Here is a 22,673-nt window from a genome sequence, read left to right as displayed (position 1 = left end):
TTAACATTTTAAACAAAACACCATGTGAATAAAGTATTAGTACATTTTATGTAGAATTAGTAGAATGTCAGAATCACTTGAAGATGTTCTGAAGAGCATGTCATGCCAACAGAGGGTGCGTGGGTCTAGAACGCTGCTTATCTGTAAGATAAGCCATATTTACTGCATGCAAGGCAACTCTTTGTTAACAACTTTATTATTTGATGATTAGGAAACAGAATGTCCTATGTCCTAACTGGATAGTTATTTATAATAGATAGTTACTATGTTCTGGTTATATTTTAAGAAATTAGGTGTTTTTTGTTTTTGTTTTTTTTGGGGCAGCCTGGTCTCATAAGAACATATTATAATTTTTTCCAATTAAAATAGTGCGAAATAAGCTCCCAGTTAGCAGTTTCACACTCTTCAGGAAGAGGTTACTGAAGTTTAGCAGAAGATGCCTAAATATCCTGAATAGAACAAACCTTAAGGATTCGTTCTTAAAGAGTTATGACCCATAAAAGAAGGTGTTGACAGTCTGGTAGCAAGGACCAAAGATTAGATTCGTGGTGTGATAAAATTTGGTATTTTTGTGGTTCGGTTTTTGGAAGCTGCTCATTCACTAACCATTTGCATTTTGTATTGTCTTTTACTATGAAGCAGATATAAAAGCAGAGGTAGGAATCATATTAAGAAATTTTATATGTGTTCATTACAAGTATAAGGGTCCATTTGACACAATGAAGATAGGATTATCTACATGACTCTAAAATTATCCTCTGCTTAAGTATTTGATGACAAGGCTGTCACTCTTTTGATTAAAGGGATTAAGACTTTTGTCAGTAATATTGTTTTACCAATACATCTTCTTAGAGTTAACAGACAAAATATATCATTTGTTCTCTTTCCTGTAAAATAACATATCTGAATAGTTAATTCAAAATGACAAAAGCTCTTTATTTGGGGTGCTTCATTTTTATTTCTTCCACAGTTCGATAATTTTTACTGGCCTGTATGAAAAGTGGTCTCAAAATATTAGTAAACACGTTTTTTTTTTTTAAATTTGAAGGACAGTTTTATAATTTATGGAGACCTGTATAGTCTTTGCTTGGGTAATTTGAAAATGATATTAGTTGGCTTATTTTGTACATCTGCTAATAAGAATAAATGATTTTTTTTCTACTCAAAGTATGAGTTAGTCATATTTGTCTCATTTATCAGGAAAACAAATACTCAGAAGTCCACCAGTAGGCTTCCACTTAGGTCACTGGCAGACCTGTGTCACATACCGTCCCCCAATGCAAGTGAGGATTGGAATACTAGTGTTTAGTTTTCAGTTTCTATCACAATGGCATGCTGGGGTAAATGTGGTGAATAGATTTGGAGTTAGCCAGCCTAAAGTGTCTGCCCAGATATATTAGAGAGCTGGAGGAAAGAGAGCAGTTTCAGAGGATCACATTTCAGATACAGAACAATTATAGCACTTGCTTTGGAGTTAGAAGTAATCACAAGAGAAAATTTAAGTTGATACAGCCATGTAAACTAAACTGCTATTAATCAGGACACAAAAGTTTTGGGGTATTTCCCAGCATTACTCAACTTTCTGTTAGTTGAGAATGAGATCTTGTGGTTGGTCATTAGACGTTTCATATACTTTTAGTAATCGGTTAGTCTTACCTGTCAAACATTTGAGTACTTTGAGTAATGCCAGACATGTTTTATAGTCATTAGGGATCACACACACACACACACACACGCCCAGCCACCCCCTTTCAGGGTTTTTGAATTATCTCTGCCCAGAGCATTCATTCTTTTCTTTGCTATTAGAATTGATTTGTAAAGTGAAATTTGGTTATCTTCTGTTTAAAGGCTGTTTTCACTTCTTTTATTAATGTAGTCATTTGACTACAGGATTGAAATATTTTTACTTCTGTATTTTCATTTAAAATACAATCGTTTATGCTCCTGTTTATTGTATGCAATAAATTGGTGACTGTTAAAACATTTTATTTTATATCTAGTAATCTAATATTCATGCAAGTCATAACAAAAAATAGTGTTATTGGGGTATATTTCTCAGCTTTGGTAGGTGAAATTTTGTAATTATGTAGGCTTATCTCAGAAAATAAGTGAGAGAATGTAGGGTGGGTTTGGTTCTTTTTGAGTTTTTTTGATAACATCATGAGGGTGAGTGCATTATAGCTAAGCTAATTTTAATTTTAAAATTGTTAGTTTTTTTCTTCTTCTTCTTTTGTTTTTTTTTTTTTTTTAGCTGAAACTCATGGTAAGTGCCCGGGAGTTTTATGATATGAGGTGTTAAATCAACACATTGCCTGTTGTATGATGTTCCCAAGCATTGGGATTTACTACTCTTTGAGTTTGAATGTTTTACATTGTTTTTCACTCCAATCATTGTACTCGGTAACTTCTTTGAAAAAAGTCAAACATTATGAAAGCTCATATTAAACTGCACAAAATAAATCAACATTTGAGTAAGATGAGAACTTGGAGTTTTAGAAAACAGCATGTTAAAATTCATTTTTGTGTGTGTGCTTGTATTTTCTTCTCGAGTAAGAAAAGTGAAAGAGAAGGAACACATGGAGTTTTTCTTTCTTTTTCTAATGTATTTCATGCAGTGGCACTCACCTTAAGCACTCATGCATTCTGTAACCTCCAAACTTACTCTATTCCTCTTAAGGGAGTGTATGTATAGATTTAAATTTTGTTGTTAAAGAGAATGGGAGGTATAGGTTTATCTCGTTTTGTCTGAAAGTGAATAATAACAAATGTAAAAAGTCTAATGGCAAAAGCTGACAGTGGGGGCCTAAGCCGCTATATTTAAAGACAGATATGAGAAGGAAGTAAAATGAATTCCAGCAAACTGCAACAAACTCTTTCACCGCTGCAACTGCCCATGGCTCCAGAGATTTTTATCTCAAAAAGTCCTTGAAGTATTCTCTTCTTCTTTGTTTCTTCTGTGATTACATTAGAATTTTAATTTGTTAACATTATGGTAACTCTGAAAATGTGTAATAAGTTGATATTCAGTCTGGCCTTTCAGGGCCTCCTGTCATTTTTGCCTTTTATGATGTTATTTCTTTATGGGGAAGAATGGATATAATAGAAAATCATAATAAAACTCCCATGGATTTAAATACTACAAGCTGCAAAAACAGTGGTAATATATCAGCTTAGGGGGAGATGGTCATTACTTGTATTTTAAAGACTCTGAAGGCAAGATGGGGAAAATGAAAGGCTTCTCTACTTGTAAGGATCAGCTAGAATACAGTATTAAGTAGACCCCAGAAAGAATACTAGCTTATTACAAACAGTGGAAATTTGTTTCTAGCTCATCTAACAGCCATAATATTTTAGATTGGCAGAGAGTTCTGGTTCATGCAGTCATTCAGAGTTGCAGCTGTAATGGCACTGTCTTTAACACGATTTTCAGAACCATCCTAGAAGCATCATCCCATTAGCCAGAAGGAGAAAAGCATTAGCCTGAAAGTAGCACTTATCTCAAAAAGCTGGGAAAGCTGAGAATGTGTCCAACTCTGTGCCCAGGAAGGAGAGGAAACAGATTTTGGTGACTACGTAGTAGTCTGTTTCACTTGTCTGCTCATAAGTTGTCTTCTTCCCATCCTATTGTTTTCACTGCTTTGTAACTATTTCCTGTCACTGTGTAAGATTTATTCCAACCTGGCTGCAGATGGCAGTGTCTGTCAACTTCAGAGCTTATGGGAAATGATACATTAATCCTTCTCGGTCACCCACAGAATGGCCACCCTGAAAAAAAAACTTAAGACTCAGAAAGGAAGACTCAGAAAGGAACTAGTCTGGTTTTAGGACAAGGGCTATTTCCAAAAGAGGACTCTGAAGAAATCTTTCTTAAAACCTTGCCTTCCTAGTCTTTTGAAAGCAGAGTAGTGAAATAAGAAAGAAACCTCTCAGAAAAATAGTGGTGTTTCTGCTCTAAAATAAAGCGAAGTTGTAAGCGGTATATTGTGATGAGTCGGCACATCATATCTTGGTTCATATTTACAGTTAAAACTGCACGTTAATATATACCATCATTGTGAAAAGAGCTTGAGCTCATTAAAAGCTATATATAAGAATATATATAGAATATAAAAGAATGAGTAAAGTTGTTAGCAGTACATTAAAAAAAATAAGTAAGCATATTTTGTTGGTTGAACCTAAGTATTAAGATACTTTTTAAAAGAGTTGTAAATCATAAATGGTATTTATTGCAACGTGTTTGGTGATTTTATTTTTCACTAGAACTTATTTAAAGAAAGCAAACATACATATATATTATGAAAATAAATGTTCTCTTTTTTCCTAATTTTCTAGATGTGACTTACCTAACAGAAGAGACGGTATATGAAATTCTAGAATTATGTAGAGAGAGGGAGGATTATTCCCCTTTAATTCGTGTTATTGGAAGAGTTTTTTCTAGTGCTGAGGCATTGGTACAAAGCTTTCGGAAAGTCAAACAACACACCAAGGAAGAACTGAAATCTCTTCAAGGAAAGGATGAAGACAAAGATGAAGATGAAAAGGAAAAAGCTGCATGTTCTGCTGCAGCTATGGAAGAAGATTCAGAAGCATCTTCCTCAAGGATAAGTGATAGCTCACAAGGAGATAACAACTTACAAAAATTAGGTCCTGATGATGTGTCTGTGGATATTGAGGCCATTAGAAGGGTCTACACCAGATTGCTCTCTAATGAAAAAATAGAAACTGCCTTTCTCAATGCACTTGTGTATTTGTCACCTAATGTGGAATGTGACTTGACATATCACAATGTATACTCCCGAGATCCTAATTATCTGAATTTATTCATTATTGTCATGGAGAATAGAAATCTCCACAGTCCTGAATATCTGGAAATGGCTTTGCCACTGTTTTGCAAAGCAATGAGTAAGCTACCCCTTGCAGCCCAAGGAAAACTGGTCAGACTGTGGTCTAAATACAGTGCAGACCAGATTCGGAGAATGATGGAAACGTTTCAGCAACTTATTACATACAAAGTCATAAGCACTGACTTTAACAATCGAAATCTAGTGAACGATGATGATGCTATTGTTGCTGCTTCCAAGTGCTTGAAAATGGTTTACTATGCAAATGTAGTGGGAGGGGAAGTGGACACAAATCATAATGAAGAAGATGATGAAGAGCCCATTCCTGAGTCCAGTGAATTGACACTTCAGGAGCTATTGGGAGAAGAAAGAAGGAACAAGAAAGGTCCTCGAGTGGACCCACTAGAAACTGAACTTGCTGTTAAAACTCTGGATTGTCGAAAACCACTTATCCCTTTTGAAGAGTTTATTAATGAACCACTGAATGATGTTCTAGAAATGGATAAAGATTATACTTTTTTCAAAGTAGAAACAGAGAACAAATTCTCTTTTATGACATGTCCCTTTATATTGAATGCTGTCACAAAGAATTTGGGATTGTATTATGACAATAGAATTCGCATGTACAGTGAACGAAGAATCACTGTTCTCTACAGCTTAGTTCAAGGACAGCAGTTGAATCCATATTTGAGACTCAAAGTCAGACGTGACCATATCATAGATGATGCACTCGTCCGGGTAAGTTGGGCTACTGTTTAAAAATTAGTACTAGATTGAATACCTAATGATGGGGAGACTGTGATACAGTTCAGTGAATTCATTTTATAAGTGACTCTTTGGGGGGAAAATGTATGTATATGATTATATAGTATAGGAACACATGGACTTTTTTATTGTAAATGTAAGTACTATATTTTTGTTGCTCCTGTCCAAGTTCATAAATGTTCCACAAAATATTGATTGTCTTGTGTCATGATCACTCTCTCTTTGAAAAAGAATAAATTTTCTAAATCTTGACAACTAACCCCAAAGTTTTGTCATTCAGAAGAGAAGTGGATGTTGCAGAGCACAGAAACAAGGGGGTTGTGGAGATACCCAATAATAAGTGAATGTCAAGTCTTAATGGGGAGAAATGGTAGAATAAAACCACACCATGAAATAATAAGTGGTGTCTAAAAATGCCATACTGTGAAGTTGAGTATTGCATTATTGTAAGGTTAATGAAGTGACCCGGGCAGGTGGTGCATGCTGCTGGTAGGAGTTCCTTCAGGGTCACTCAGAAGGTCCCTGTTTGGCACTGCCTGATGGTGGTAGTTTCTTCCTACTTACATATACATATGGACTACACTGGGCCTTGGAGTTGGTTGGAACTTCTGGGAAAACAGCAACTATTCCAGGAATCTTGTAATTAATGGTGCCTGTATTATCAACACAATCCAGGGAGACTGAACTGGGAGAATACTGAGAACACAGGTACCCACCTTCTAGCTCCCTGTTTCTCCAGATGGGTTGCTTTTTGTTCACTCCTTCCCTCCACAGAAAATAAGAATTTTAGTGCCCCTATTTAAGAATGTAAGCCTGGCCAGAAGACAGAAACCAATTGCCAATCACATTGTACCAACATTTACATTTGTTATAGGGTTCTTTATCACAGGATTTTATTGTATTTATAATATTAGATGTACCTGGCATTGCTAGTTCTTTTTCATCAACTTCAAGTAAAATTTAATGGCAACTAAAATTAAGATATAGTCAGTCTAGTCAGTCTTCTATACTAATAAAGGAAAAGAACCCATGACACAGATAGCTAGAAAGTAATGAAATTTATTTCAAAATATATTTTAGTTTTAGAATGGATTTGTCTAAATCTGAGAATTTATAAAACTAAACCAGTGGAAAAAGTTGTTTGACATCTTAGAAATTTAAAAGTTGCAGAGGTTCTGTGCTGCTTTTCTTTGTTACCGTTTTTTTTTTTTTTTTTAATACCAAATAGGTTTCTAATGTTGAAAAAAGATTCTTCATTATTTAAGCAACTCAGGCAATTTTTCACCGGAGACAGAAAGGGGCAGTAGTAGCTTGGAGTAATTATCATTGCTTGCTTGCTTTCTGGTGCCCTTTTAATTTTACTTTAGTAGTTTTGAGCTACATGAATAACTACTGACTTAATATACTTAATAACTGATCATCACACAGCCAGCAACTTATTTTCCATAGTTTAGCAGAATGATAGGGTATTGTATAAGGGTGTGATGATATTTTATGGAAAGCATGTTGAGGTCTATCTTATGAATTTCCGTTGTTAGAGCAGAACTGCAAATCCCCAAACTACACATTTTATCTTTGTCTTCTTGGGTTAGGATCTTTTCATCTGTTTCCAGCAAAAGCTGTACCTGGCCTTTAAAAACAATGAAATTACTCTCTGTAACATTCAATCCAGAGTTTTAAAAAATTGTCTACCTTACTTAGCTGCCTTCTCAGAAATCTACTGAGCCTTACTGTCTTCCCCCACAGCATCCCATTTTCCCCCCCTAGTAAAGCAAGACTAAGAACCTACAAAAGTTTAGGTGCTTATTGTATACTTACTTTATTCTGTTTTAAAAATTATCCTCTAGAATTTTGAGGAAACAACCATTTTAGTTTATAAGGATGTCCTTTGAGCAAGTGTTAGGGTAAAGTTAACTGTGAGCTTTTAAATTATGCTAACAAATTGTTTTTTTAGTGAGTTCAGCTTAATTATGTCAAAGCTAAATATTATCAATTGACCTATTATAAATTAGGATTCACTAGATAATATCTGTACTTGAATATTACCACTTCAGAAACCCTTTGTGTGAGGCAGTTTGCTAAGCAATAGAGATGTAAAGATGAATCATGACCACTGAGGAGCTTCTTAGGGGTACACATTAAGCAGATTTTACTGCTAACTTTCTTCCTCCCTTCGCGTCCCTACCTCCCTTCCTCCCCCCTCCCTCCCTCCCTCCCCTTCTTTCCTTCTTTAATAACACAGTGTGAAAAGGTTAAAAATAAAAAGCATCAAAATAGGTCTTGGAAGTCAAATTGATAATCTGCCAATTTTTTGGGAAACATTCATAGCAGATGATGATCATGATAAAGTTATAGTGTTTTAATAACAAAAAGTAGTTTAAGGTGATCCTCTCAGGTACACTCTCAGAAGTACTGATGGATTTTCAACATCTTATTCCCCAGTAAGATCTACTTTGCCTTTTTTAAGCCTCATCTTTTTATATCACAGTTTGACAAACGAAATAAACCTATTGACCACTTTCTTATGACCTGCTAATTTTGAACTACAGGGTAGGGTCAGGAAGAGAAGAGGAAATGAGAAACTTCGTGGTATGCTCAATATTAATAATTAATCAAGGTTATATAGGGCCTTAGACTTTAAGAGCTAAAAGGAGCCTTGGAGCTCATCTACTCGTTGGTTTATAAATGAGGCCTGGAAGATAGTGACTATTTCCTGGAAAATATGGCACTCTTGAGTATTTCTATTGGGTCTTATTTTTCAGTTATTAATTGTAAGACTGACTAGCTTGGAGGGAGCGGTAGTAAATTAATGATTATAGATTTTTTTTATTTAAAGAAAAATACATTCCTTGCTTTCATGTACCATATAATTCAAACCAGAGTAGCAAATTGTTTCCTAACTGGAGTTTTTAGAGGAACTGTTTTTGATGACAATAAGAGTATTAGTGTTTACAATATTTTATCAAACCTAAGATACCTTCACTGGTTGTAGGACACACTATTATTTTATTACAGCTAAAAAGAACAAATGCTGCCAATTTAGTTTTGAGATGCTGTCAATTTTATGTTATATCCTGATTTCAGAGATGTTAAAATATGAAAACAGAAAAGCAAATTTTAAAAATCAATGAAATATATGTTATCTTTCCACAAATAGATATCAGAATCGTTTAAAAACTACCCCTACACCTTTAAATTACTGGAATATTTCTCCCTACGACTTATTTTTACTGCTTTTTGTTGTTCCGTAGGAAATAGTACAGTGATAAACGGGCTCAGAACTCAGCTTTCATTTGAATGAGAACGATCCTAATGCGATGAGGTTTTTACAGTATTTTGCTAATAACATTTATCTATTTGTATGTTCTTTTAAATTATCTTTTAGATAATTTGTCACTTTTTTCTTAGACAAAGCATCTTCAAGGGAAGAAGATGTAAAAAAAATTTTTTTAATTACCTTTTATGTTAGGAAATTGAGTTGAGGGTATGAGTATTTTGGAAGACAGTATTGCTGTCTGTGAGGTGCCCCAAACTGCCTTCGCATCTGAATGAGAAATTTGTTTAAAAAAAAAAAAAATCCTAAATTCTACCCACTAGAGATTCAGATTAGGAGCTCTCATGTATAGCCTAGGAATATATATTTCTGTTAGTAACCCCAGGTATTCTGATAAAGCCAGACTGGAAACCAGTATTTGGGAGATGGCTGTTGGTACAGTTTATATATACATATTTATTGAGGCCATTTTTATATACAATTACATGTTTAAGAACTGGCAGGCTTTAAGAGAGTGATGAGGATTGTAGGCATAGGGGTAAGGGGTGATGGTGGTATGAGACTTGGTTCAGATTAGTCAGGGAGTCCTAGAATTTTGAGTAGAGATCTAAAGACCAAAAGAAATGGCTAAGATGTAGAGTTGGATAGGAAAGTGCAAAAATAAGAACTAGAACATATTAAAGGTGATAGGTACAAATGCAAGCCCTACTGCCAAGAGGTTATGCTCAGTCTCTTCTAAAAATCACTCACTCATTTATTTCTGGGCCCTGCTATACTAATACTGTCTAACCCAGTCCCCAGCATTTTCCTTGATAGACACCCTTAGTTATTATTGAAACAAAACTTGATTCTTTTACTTGTCAGTTGACCTACAGTGCTTTAGGAGTAAGATTCTTCTGTGCTCCTTTAGGTATGTTTAATTGTATCTTCTACATTCACTATATTGTGCTTAATGCAATGGCCATTGCAGTTTCTTAAGATTTATTCTAATTGAATTGAAGAACTTCATACCTGATTTATGTCCTTTAAGTAGAGCAAGAGAGTGAAGTAGATCTACATAGATTCATCGTAAAATAATTTAAAACAATGAAACTTGTCAAACTCCTTAATTGTTACATGTGAGGAAAATGAAACTCAGATTCTGACCTACAGAAATTAATAACAGAATTGGAAGTAGAACTCAGGGTTCCTGGTCTCACAGGCAGATGTGATTATATGATTTGGCTGTTACCCAGACATCTAAACTTTATATTTAAGATAAACAACTTTTCCTCATCTCTTTATAGAGAAATGAAAAAACTAAATATATCCAGGTAATCTAAAAATCTCATTCCAGTCAATAGTTTTAATGTACTCACTAGCAAAGTGTTTAAACGTAGATTCTAGTAAGTTGACTGAAGTAGTTTAAGCCAGCCATTCTTACGGATCCTAAGCATTCTTAAGTATTAGAGACGTCTATTTTATCTGAATACTACTACTTCTACTTAAATATCCATACCATTAAGGAATTTTTTTTTCGACTATGAATCAGGATACATTTGACATAATCTGTCTTTTGCCAGTCTCCATATTAAATTAATACAAAGTGTACCCTACTTTAAGAAAACCTATATGTAAAAATCCAGGTCTGTGTACTAATAAATGAATTTAATTAAAGGATGCATGCAAATTCCCCTTTTAAAGACTGTTCATTGACATATTCTTCCAATTTCCAAATATTCTCCTGCCTTCAAGATAGCTTTTGATTAAAAAAATTCAATTTTAAATGGTATGTGTCTATTACATAAAGTGATATACCTTTACTATTTAATTCTTAAGTCTTCTCTAATTGAACAGTGAATTAGAAGTGCTTGTTTTTAAGAAAAAATAAATGCAGTCCGTTAATAATGGCCTTTGTCAAAATAATTATTGCTAAATTTTGTTATGTGTTTGTTACCACAAAAGTAAGTTTTGTAAAAGATAGGCTACTGATGTCATAAGTTATACCATAATTTATAGAACCACGTAGTATATCTGAGAATGATAATCTAAAATTAATAATGGGAAATTTTCTCCCACGGAATTCAGTTGCAGTCTATTTTTCAAATCATTCTTTCTACAAATATTTACATTTGAATATGTCCTTATTCTAAAAATAATATATATTTATTGTAAAAAAAAAGATTGAAACATACAGAAGAGCATAACAATGAAAATCACTCAATATTTTAAAAAAGATTGTTGCTAGTCATTGAGGAGAGGCAGTAAAGCATAGTAAAGAGCTTGCTGTCTGGACTAGAATTTCTGTTCTACCATTTACTGACTGACTTGAGCAAGTTTATGAATCTCATTACTTCAGGGTATGCATCTGTAAAATAGGATTAATAATATTACCGACCTGATAAGATTCTTATGAAAATTAAATGAGTTGATACGTGTAAAGTGTCCTGGCATATGAAGTGCTATATATTGGTTTGTTGTTAATACCGGAATGTTTTTGTTCCGTTATAGCTGAGTCGTTAAATTTTCAGCCAAGCCTGAAAAAAATTTGAGAGCCAATAAAATAAAAGTAATAATAAGAGCTAGTATTTATAAAGAATTGTTGTGCAGGGAATTCATCTGTGCTTCACATACATTAACTTATTGATATATTTTTATGCTCATTTTACAGATGAAACTAAAACAGATAAAGTGACTTGTTTATAATTATCATAATAATAGAACATATTGCATTAAATTCTTTTGGCATTCAAGGTGTGGAGTGGAGTGAAGATTGGTGGGAATGGACAGACATGTAACATTTTATTAAGAGTGAAGATAAATTTGCTTCACTTGTGATATGAAGTGTCTTGTGTGGAGCTAAGACTAGAACACAGGGCCTCTGAATCCTTTAGAAACTACACCAAATCCTTTAAAAAGTATCAGTCACATTGACACAGAGTCAGCTCTCAGTTATAAATGTTAGTGAGGAAGAGATACAGGACACATAAATAACAGAAAATTATTTTTTCCACCTTGGAATAGCTAGCTGTACCTGATAGAAGCCGGTTTGTCTTTGTGTTGTAAGGGTGTACATAAACATTGATGTACATTTCTATAACACCTAGGCAGGTGGAAGCTGGGAGAAGGAATTAGCAATGCGTTTCATGGCAATACGGGATATTGGCCTGATGGGTAAACCACATTTGAGCTAAGATGATAATTCTGACTTAGTCCTTGGAATTCTTTATAGCCAGTGACTTGAAACAGGTTTCCAACTGGAACTATTTTTTTTCCCCTAAGTTATTTCCAAAATTTGAGACTAGGCTATAAAATCAAATTGAGAATTTTTTGTTCAAAGAGCAGAGGTGTTTTAAAAGTTAACAATATGATGTGTTATCTTAACAATATCACCCACTCTAGAACTCTTTCTCATACATTCTTTCTTATTAAGCCTTCACAACTTTGCAGTGTGAAGAATACCATCCTATTTTTTTTCCCCCTTTGCAGATGAGGAAACAGGTTCAACTGAGTTCCTTGCTAAAGTTTAAAGGTTAAAAATTATGTTAAGTGACAGTTGGGACTAATACAGAGTATTTGACTCAATCTTTCCACAGCGACACTGTCTCAAAAATAAATTATCTTAATACAACTTGGCATAAAAATGATTTTGCAAATGGTAGATACCACTGTTGTACGGGATAGACATTCCTTAAAGCTAAAGATTCTAAATTCACAGAATCATAGAATCCAAAAGTCGAAGATATCCAGGAGATCATTTTGGCCTTTGTTCAAATGTTTTTGATTGCAACCCCTAGTAAGAGATATTTTACATAGCATTCCAGTACTCATGTGCATAACTGCCTGTACATATAATTGAAGCAAAAGTTTCACAGAACAGTAGGTGCCAGTACTATGTGGAATGCATTCTGATTTTTTCCCTTATTTGGTTTGCATTAAATGGATTGGACTACCCGCTAATGAATTGCAGTTGGCAGCTTTAAGAACATTGATCTAGGGCAACTGACCTGAATCATGAATTTGTGAGATTTTATTTTTTATAGACACACTAGAATGTACAAACTAGTGTGTTACTTAAAGTAATTACTTTAGGACTGACTATAGTACACTTACTCTGATGATGTTTGCATTGCTCAAAACCATTTTAAAGATTCTAGTTGGAATAGTTGCAAAAACCTGAACACCCTTAAATATATTCTGTTTTGGCAGATTTAAAGTCACTTTAGCAAATAAGGTGGATGATCAGTCAGGCATGCTGTTATTAAATTTCCGACACATAAGACAACAAATTGCAGTATAAATATTTCACGTTAGAATACAGTGTTGATTTTATGATTAATCTCAATAACTGAGTGCAATCATTATATTATTCTATAGATACAAAAAGTATTTGGTAAAGATTTACAGTTGAAGAAATGTTGAAACTGGGGTTTGATAACTGTTGGTAAGAAGTTAAGAGTAAGGATATAAGCAAGTATATGTCTCATCTGCTTTCAAAAAAAAGTGGATATAAATTATGTTCTAATCCATTAAAATGGTAATTTGTACCTAAGGTGTTATTAGGAGACCATAAACTGCTTCCCTAAATGTATTTTTCTTAATTGAAATTGTTTTATTTATGGTTTAATAGATATTAAGACTTAATTCTTGAGCTTCTATTCTAGTAAACATAAAGAACTACAAGTGAACAGTTTTGAAGTCAAACTTCTATATGCCATTGTTTTTCCTGAAATAATTTGAGTAGTTACTTAAGGCATTTTTGTTATCTTGACCTTTTTCCATGTCCTAATCTTACTGCCCAGGTTTGTTATATACATAATTACAGAAAACCTAATTCTAATTTTCTACCGTGTGTTAATTTCATGACAGATCAGTAGTTAGAAAGTAACCCTTTTAGAATTCTATGCTGGTTTTTTTTCTGTCCTATTTTTCCATTATCTATGAGACTGAATCTTTGCCTTCACTGGCTTTTTACCAGTTTGCTTCCTGTTTCCATTTAAAATATATCAAAAACATTATCTTTTATTTGCTCCCTACCCCTACACCTTATTTTTATTTTCTTTCATCCTAATACTGGCATTCACCTTTTCACTTTATCTTTTCACTCACTAGCTAGAGATGATCGCTATGGAAAATCCTGCAGACTTGAAGAAACAGTTGTATGTGGAATTTGAAGGAGAACAAGGAGTTGATGAGGGAGGTGTTTCCAAAGAATTTTTTCAGCTGGTTGTGGAGGAAATCTTCAATCCAGATATTGGTAAATATTTTAGTGATGTGATCATGGTGTCATATCTTTTTGAATTAAGAATTTATTTACCTAGGTTTATAAATATTTTCAGTTATGAAGAGCAACAGAAGGAGATTTTGGTATGGATTACCTAGAGTCACAGATAATGACTGAATTTGTGGACTTTGGGGATTGATCCTGCATCACTCATTTATTCAAGTTCTTATTTAGATAACTTAGACAAATATTTTATTTTTTATTTTTTGGCCACATTGGGTCTTTGTTGCTGCGCATGGGCTTTCCTCTAGTTGCAGCGAGCGGGGGCTACTCTTTGTTGCGGTGTGCGGGCTTTTCATTACGGTGGCTTCTCTTGTTGCGGAGCATGTGCTCTCGGTGCGTGGGCTTCAGTAGTTGCAACATGCGGGCTCAGTAGTTGTGGCACGCAGGCTCAGTAGTTGTGGCACACGGGCTTAGTTGCTCCACAGCATGTGGGATCTTCCCGGACCAGGGATTGAACCCATGTCCCCTGCATTGACAGGTAGATTTTTAACCACTGTGCTGCCAGGGAAGCCCCTGGAAGGTGGATTCTTAACCACTGGACCACCAGGGAAGTCTGACCCATAGCATTTCTGAGACAAGAGTTTCATAAAATAATGGTCTGAAGACTGTTGGGAATGTCTCACAAGTGTATCATGCTCAAAGTTTGGAAACACTGGCTGATATCAAATTAATTTGGTTTATTTGCTACAGGATTTCTTGGGCTTAATATTGTAATGTTTTCCCAAACTTTTTGAACTCCAGAACCCTTCTTCCATCCTGCATCTAATAGTATTTGCTTCCCAGAAGAGTTTTCATTGAACACAGTTTGGGAAAAACTGATCTATAATATATCAGTCTAAAAGTGAAGAATTTGGGTTTCACTGATAGACAATGTAATAGACAAACTTGGCAAAGTAGGACAGGAAAAAGACAACAGCTTCTTAGGTAGTATACTATTGTATAATTCCGATCTGATTCAATTTCTACAGTATAACTACTTGATTACTGGGTTTGCTTACTTTTAAAATTGAATGCATGACAGTTATAGGAAAAGAATTTCTCAAAAGCTACCATCATAATTGTGAAGAATGTGGCAGAGAGTACTACAGATCATTTTCCTTAAGCTTTGAGAATTGAACCGGTAAAGTCTATTGATTCTCAGTATGTACAGTGAACTGACTTTTCTGTAATTGTTCTTAGTCTACTTGCAAATGAAAATAGACATTTTGAGTTCATGACATAAATATAATAGTTAAGACTTTGTATTTTAGCTAATGTTTGTTAATCCGAAAGCTATGCCATTTTGTATGTAATTCATTCAAAGTAAACCTAGACACATAGAACCATGCCCTTTTTGAGATAGAAAAGAAAATTTATGAGCTTCATAAATTTGGTAAACTTTAGCTGTAGGTTCTGATGTATCTAAAAAAGTTAAACATTAGCTATAAAGTATACTTACATTATATGCAGAAATACTTTTAAGAAAAAACATACATTAAACAGTTCCACTTGATAGTAAAACAATTAAAATGCTGACAATAGAAATATCAAAAAGGAATATTTTAGAAGAGCCACCCTTTATGGAGCTTTTCTTCCAGGAACCTGAAAATAAATGTGCCCCAAATGGTATCTCCTTGAACTTTAAGATTATTACCTTTCACACAGAAAGATGAGAGTAGTGACCTGTGTAATTTACATTCTGATTAATTTGTAATTTATTACCCTTGAGACCAAGGACATACATTTGTGATATTTCATCAAAGTTATTAATTGTAATTATTTTTAACTGTTCTGACCCTGTTAATACCATATTTATAATTAAATGAAGTTTTTAAACACTTCAGTGGGTATTGTAACTTAGGCCTGTAAAAAAAGTTGGATATAAACTGTGAAATTCAAGTATGAATTGGATAATTTATAAAATGTTATATCATGAACATTAAATTGCATTAGAAGAATGTCTTAGTTTAATTCATGTTCTTATGATCAAGGGGACCTTTTAAATTTACCTTTATATTTAACTTAAACTGAATGTGAAAATGAAGAAACATTTTCAAAGCTTTTAAAAAACTTATAAATTGATTTATATGCTCTATTGATTTCTAAAGTTTGTTCTATTGGAACTTCCCCCTGTTTTCCAGACCTAATTCTTAAAATATTTTCATTCAGTTTCACAGTAGCAAGTGAAAAACATTTTAGTAAAATGAAATTGTTAATTCAATTAAAATATCATTTAACTTTTATCTTAGATATTTCTTTAAAGGGAAGGAGATAAATCTACCTTGTTAATGGTTATTCAGTTTCCTGTTTTTAAATGAGTGATATCAAAAAGGTTTCCAAGCTTGCGTTTAAAATAGTGAAGACCATGTGAAACTGAAAGAAGACTACAAATACAAATTACTTTTGTTTTACTTACTGGCTCACAGTTAATGTGTGTATTAAATGGGTTTGGTTTTTGGGCATAATCTAAGTTTATCAAGTTTACCTGAGTTTAAGTACTTGGCATCTTTGTTAGAAAGGTGCTGGAAAAACTTCATGGAACCATTGTGCAATTTGGGGAAAACACAGACTTTTCCTTAATGAAATTCAAAATTGTTTTTTAAAACAGTATGTATGGATTGAATATGTTTTTATAAGTGAAACATTTTCAAAGTATGATTAACCTTTTTTCCTTTTACATTTATTTTTCAACGATTGAGTGGATAAAGTGTGAATGCAGATTAACTTTTCATTTGTGTTAGTAGAAGATTAGAGAACTTGAATTTAATGAACATTTTCCCTAACTTCTTAGAAAATGCCACCAAAATGCCTTATTACTTTATTTCCTTGGCTTCTTAAAAATATATGCTACCATTTGCCACAATTTATAACATTCATATGTATTTGAACTTTGTTTTCTCAAGTGCTAATGTAAGAGAAAAAATATTTCTATACGTAGTGCACATAAACTTACATGTATAATTATTGTATATTTTTATATTTTATATGTATAAATATTTGTTCATCAGTCTGTAATAAAATGTGAAAGTAATGTATTTTTAAAAATCATTTCTTATAGGTATGTTCACATATGATGAATCTACAAAATTGTTTTGGTTTAATCCATCCTCTTTTGAAACTGAGGGTCAGTTCACTCTGATTGGCATAGTACTGGGTCTGGCTATTTACAATAACTGTATACTGGATGTACATTTTCCCATGGTTGTCTACAGGAAGCTAATGGGGAAAAAAGGAACTTTTCTTGACCTGGGAGACTCTCACCCTGTAAGTCTTTGGTCATTTTTTCTTCTCTCTTTTAGATTTTATTTAAAAGCAAATATAGAGTTTCATTTATATAAAAATTCTAAAGCTTTCATTTGGAATCTTTGTTAATATCTATACCTAGTAAGATAAAGTTGCTTTAATCTATCTGAAGTACCATAAACACTTAAAAACTCGAAGGGGAACTTTTCTACATATTGCTGTCAGCAAGCTGGCTTTGTAAAGATTGATTCTGTAGGAAAGTGTTTTTAATTTTTTGTTTGTTTGTTTGTTTTTAATGAAATCATGAAATTGCCCAGTTAAATCAGAGCTGCGCTGAATAAGGGGCTGGTGGCTACAGCCGCTCTTTAACCTTGAGACACCTCTAAGGCTCTCATAAGAGCACAGTGTGAGATCCATAGCTAAGTAGCTGGTGTGGGGTTTCTCAGCAGAGAATGGGACATCACCAATGACTGACAGTCTTTCTTTAGTTTCTACATATAAACTCTTGGGGCAAGAATACTATCTATGCTTTAATTCTTATTGTTAAAGGTTTTTTTTTTTTAATCTTTTCCCAAGAAGAGTGATACAAACTGTTGTATTTTGTAGTTCTGTGGTAGCCTTAATTTTCCATTTCTGATTGTTAGGTTCTATATCAGAGTTTAAAAGACTTATTGGAGTATGAAGGGAATGTGGAAGATGATATGATGATCACTTTCCAGATATCTCAGACGGATCTTTTTGGTAATCCAATGATGTATGATCTAAAGGAAAATGGTGATAAAATTCCAATTACAAATGAAAACAGGAAGGTAATAAATGTTTTTATGTCATCCTTGTCTTTCCTCTTTATTAACAGAATTTTAAATCATATATGCTTGCAGTTTTTAAAGGAGTATCTAATATCATCCATACAGAGACCCAAGAAATCAAGTAACCAAGTTATTATAAATGAAATAACCACAGTTTTCTAAATCTTGGCTGTAAGCTGGTATGAGAGCACATGGTTGGGCACTAAGCCCCTTTTAGAGAAAGAAGGCGTGCGTAGGAGGTAGTGAATGGCTCAGTGTGGCTGTGGTATAAAGCATGAAGTGGGGTGTTTCTCATATTAAGCTGTAGAGGGGAGGGAAACAGGGACCTTGTAATTAAGGTCCTTATAACCAAGCAGATGATAATTGCATTTAATGTACTCACACATATATGTGCCTTAAGTATACATCTGAAAAGTATTAAAGAATACTTTAAAGAAGTCAGTTCTGTGTTTTCTGTTGACTAGAAAAGTATGCATCTGGAAACAGGGGAATAACCCAGAACATAACAGGGAAATTATGATATGTATAAAACCTTTAATAAGTGTGTGTTTATATTAATATAATTTTTGATAAAGTATTATATTCACTAAGTTAGGATACAAAAGTATGTTTTCCATTTATGATTTGGTATAGTAGCTTGGGCATCAGTTAAAACACCAATATTTTTGTTGAACTGGATACAGTAGGCAGCTCCCCAAATATTCTAGAATAGAAAACATGCGACCTCCTTGTTTGCTTATACATATCCAGTACATTGCACTTTATTAAAAATGTTAGCTTTTATAAATTGATGTATAAATGGTTTAAATGTCTCTTTGTTTGCATACCTAATTGAGAGAACTTTAAAATTGTATCAACTTATTTGTGCATGACCTTTTTACAGTTTAATATTGACTATAATAGAGAGCTGTGAAATTGTTAAAGGTATTTTCCTTTGTGTGTGTAAAGTTTGAATTTTAAAAAATATTCTTGAATGTTTTTTCTTTGGGAAAATAAAAACAAAAAAGTTATGCAGCCCTATAGCTCGTTGTGTTTTGTTGTACTGCATATTATAAGATGTTCTTGTGGTTAATATTTTCTGCAGGAATTTGTCAATCTCTATTCTGACTACATTCTCAATAAATCAGTAGAAAAACAGTTCAAGGCTTTTCGGAGAGGTTTTCATATGGTGACTAATGAATCTCCTTTAAAGTACTTATTCAGACCAGAGGAAATCGAATTGCTTATTTGTGGAAGCCGGGTAAGAAAGCAAGGGTTTGCAAAAATATCTTCTATTGATTAATTGTTTGTAATAGTGTGGTATAGATGTTAAGACATGTTTTCTTGAATTTGCAGAATCTAGATTTCCAAGCACTAGAAGAAACTACAGAATATGATGGTGGCTATACCAGGGACTCTGTTGTGATTAGGTAAGGTGCTTAGTTCTTAAAAGGAAGATTTAATTCACCAAAGGGGTGTGTGCTTTATGCTTTGGACCTTTGTCTCCAGGTTTTACTTCCCAAATAAGCAAACTCACAAATTCTCAATCTATAAAATTGGAGGTATATTTGTAATATAATCAATCACCAGTTCTTATTGTTAATCTTGTGATTTATTTCCTGACTGATGTGTTTTATGTAAGTGGCATGCTTTTTTCTGCATTGGGGGTATAAAATATCTAATATTCCTAGTAATTCTGGTTAGAATGTGCTTACTGCCGGTTACATGATGAGGAAAATAGAACTATCACTTCCGAGTATTTCTCCTTTCTTTTGAACTCTGTGAAATGTTACTTACCTACCCTATATGAAGCATCTTTTGTGTGAAATGGTACATTCTTTGATTTAATCCTTACAACATGGCAAGATACATACTAGAATTGTTATTGTACATCTGAAGACTCCAAATTCTCACAGAAAGAAGCAGAGATTCCCAGTCCCAGTCTTAACTGCTTCCCAGCAAATGCTATTGTCTTCTTTTCTTTACTACTGTCCAATCCTGAAAGACATAGGCTTCTTCCTCTCCTGCTAAGGTGGGTTTAAGGGGACAAAGATGCCCTTTTGGCAGTCACTGGTGGAGTGAGATGGGAAGGCATTCCTGGAGGTTGTCTCTGAAGGTTATTACTCTAAGACTCAAGTGTGTGAAAACCGTAATGAATATCAATTGTATCTAGAAATAAATATTTTATATTATTTTATGTTCTATTATTTTCTTTTGTTCTGTTATTTTATTCTTCATTCTGGTTTGTGGGAGGTTACTGATATTTCCTCTATTTAGCACACCCTTGGTCATTTCTAGCAGCAGTTGTGAGCTTTTTTACTTTTAGCAACCACGGTTCTGCTATTTACTTGAAGTTCAAAGGTGACCCATAAAAGGGTTGAGATAACATGATGAAAGGATAACCTCACTTGTGAGTATTATCACAGCAGTATCTCTGTTAGTGATATTATTGACCACAGATAGTTATGACTGTGTAGCATCTTAATGTTTCCCTGAGAATAGTTGAAGATATCTTGTGCTCCTCCTTATGGAGAAATTACTTTTTAAGTTAAGGTCTTAATTTTATTTCTATCTTTTATATAACATAATTCCTGCTTGATACATATCTTAAGATCATATGTGAATGCTTTAAAAAAATTTTTTTTGAACTATAGTTGATTTGCAGTATTACAATATTGTGTTAGTTTCAGGTGTACAACATCGTGTTTTTTTTTTTTGCAGATTATATTTCATTATAGGTTATTATAAGATTGGGTATGATTCCCTGTACTGTACAGTAAATGCTTGTTGCTTATCTATTTTATGTATAGTAGTTTGTATCTGTTAATCCCATACTTCTAATTTGACTCCCCACCCCACCCCCAGCCCCCATCATTATGTAAGGTCTCTCTTTATGTCTTGTAATTTTCTTTGCTCTGAATCTGATACAACCATTCCTGGTTTTGTATTGCTTTGCTTTTTGTTTGCATGATATATCTTTTTATGTCTTTCTACTTTTCAACCTATCTTTGTTGCTGAATTTGAAATGAGTTTCTTAAAAATAGCTGACTCATGTCTGTCAATCTTTGCCTTTAATTGGTATATTTAGGCCATTTGTATTCAAGGTAATTATTGGTATGTTAGGGCTCAAGTCTGCCATTTTATTTGTTTTCTGTTTCTTTATGGTTCCTTGTTGATGCCTTTTTGCCTTCTGTGGGGTACTTAGTTACTTGAACATTTTTAAGGATTTCTTCATGACTTTAGTGTTCTTTTTTTGTGTGTGTTGCTTAGTATAGTGTTCTTCATGGTTGCTGTTGGTATTACATTATACATATGTGATATTGCTATCAAAATCTCTTCCCGTGAAGTATGGAAAACCCCACTTTTAAATATCGTTGTCTTGAATATTAATGCTGTTATAATTTTTGTAGCAGTCATCACATATGATTTATAAAATTCATGAGGAGGATGGTAGGCTGTTGTATGTACCTGCATTTCTACTATTTCTATTCTTTCTTCTGTTTGCCTCAGAGTCCATCTTTTATCACTTCCTTTAGTTAGTCTTCAAAGGCAGATCTGCTAATGACAAATTCTTTTAGTTTTCCTTTGCCTGTGGGTGACTTCCCCTTTATTTCTGAAGAACAGTTTTGTTTGTGCTATTTGGGGTTTCTTAGCTTCTTAAGTCTGGGTTTGTGTCTTTTTCCAAACACGGGATGTTTTCAGCCATGATTTCTTGAAATACTTTTTCAGTACCACTCTGTTTTTCCTTTTTTTTTTTTTTTTAAGTATTCCTTTATTTATTTGTTTTGGCTGCACCGACTCTTAGTTGTGGCATGCAGGATCTTCATTGTGGATGTGGGATCTTTAGTTGTGGCTTGTGAACTCTTAGTTGCGACATGCATGCGGGATCTAGTTCTCTGATCAGGGATCAAACCCAGACCCCTTGCATTGAGAGTATGGAGACTTACCCACTGGACCACCAGAGAAATCCCTCTTTTTCCTTTCTTTCTATGCCTCTAATGATACCAACGTTCAGTCATTTGTCATTGTTCCACATGTACCTGAGGCTCTATCTTTTTTCAGTCTATTTTCTCTTTTGTTCAGATTTTTATCCTTGGTCATCTTGACTCTACTATTGAGCCCGTCTCGTATTTTTCTCTTACTCTGTTTTTTAGTTCTGTAATTTCCATTTGGATCTTTTTTATTATAACTTCTAATTTTTGCTGAGAGTTTCTAATGTTTCAGTTTTGAAACACTAGAACTTGTAATTGCTTGTAGAATCATTTTTATGATGACCTCATTAAAATCTTTGTCAGTTAATTCCAGTATCTTATTCATCCCAGTGTTGACATTGGTTGATTCTCTTTCTTTCATGTGATTTTCCTGGTTATTGGTTTGAGAGGTGATTTTGGATTGTATGCTGGACATTTTGGCTGTGTTGTTAGGAGACCCTGGGTCCTATTACGTTTTTTACTTCAGCAGTAAAAAATAAAGTGTGGCTGAATACTGTCGTATTGTGTAGACAGACATGTTGGTTA

The 22,673-nt window shown here is 33.7% G+C and overlaps 1 protein-coding gene across 4 annotated transcripts in view; it reads left to right on the top strand.

Moving 5' to 3' along the window:
- Positions 1–22,673, top strand: part of UBE3A (ubiquitin protein ligase E3A) — a 91,613-nt gene that overhangs the window by 60,585 nt on the left and 8,355 nt on the right. For all 4 annotated transcript variants that reach the window (XM_068556623.1, XM_068556613.1, XM_068556596.1 and 1 more), the window contains 6 exons: positions 4,333–5,579; positions 13,972–14,116; positions 17,184–17,389; positions 18,013–18,177; positions 19,262–19,417; positions 19,513–19,586. In XM_068556623.1, the coding sequence (XP_068412724.1) occupies positions 4,333–5,579; positions 13,972–14,116; positions 17,184–17,389; positions 18,013–18,177; positions 19,262–19,417; positions 19,513–19,586 (1,993 nt within the window). The remainder of the gene's footprint in view (positions 1–4,332; positions 5,580–13,971; positions 14,117–17,183; positions 17,390–18,012; positions 18,178–19,261; positions 19,418–19,512; positions 19,587–22,673) is intronic.

The sequence above is a fragment of the Eschrichtius robustus genome, chromosome 1, assembly GCF_028021215.1.
Source record: "Eschrichtius robustus isolate mEscRob2 chromosome 1, mEscRob2.pri, whole genome shotgun sequence".
Taxonomy (NCBI): domain Eukaryota; kingdom Metazoa; phylum Chordata; class Mammalia; order Artiodactyla; family Eschrichtiidae; genus Eschrichtius; species Eschrichtius robustus.
The sequence above is the reverse complement of the archived record's forward strand: the minus strand, read 5'-3'. Positions and strand labels throughout refer to the sequence as shown.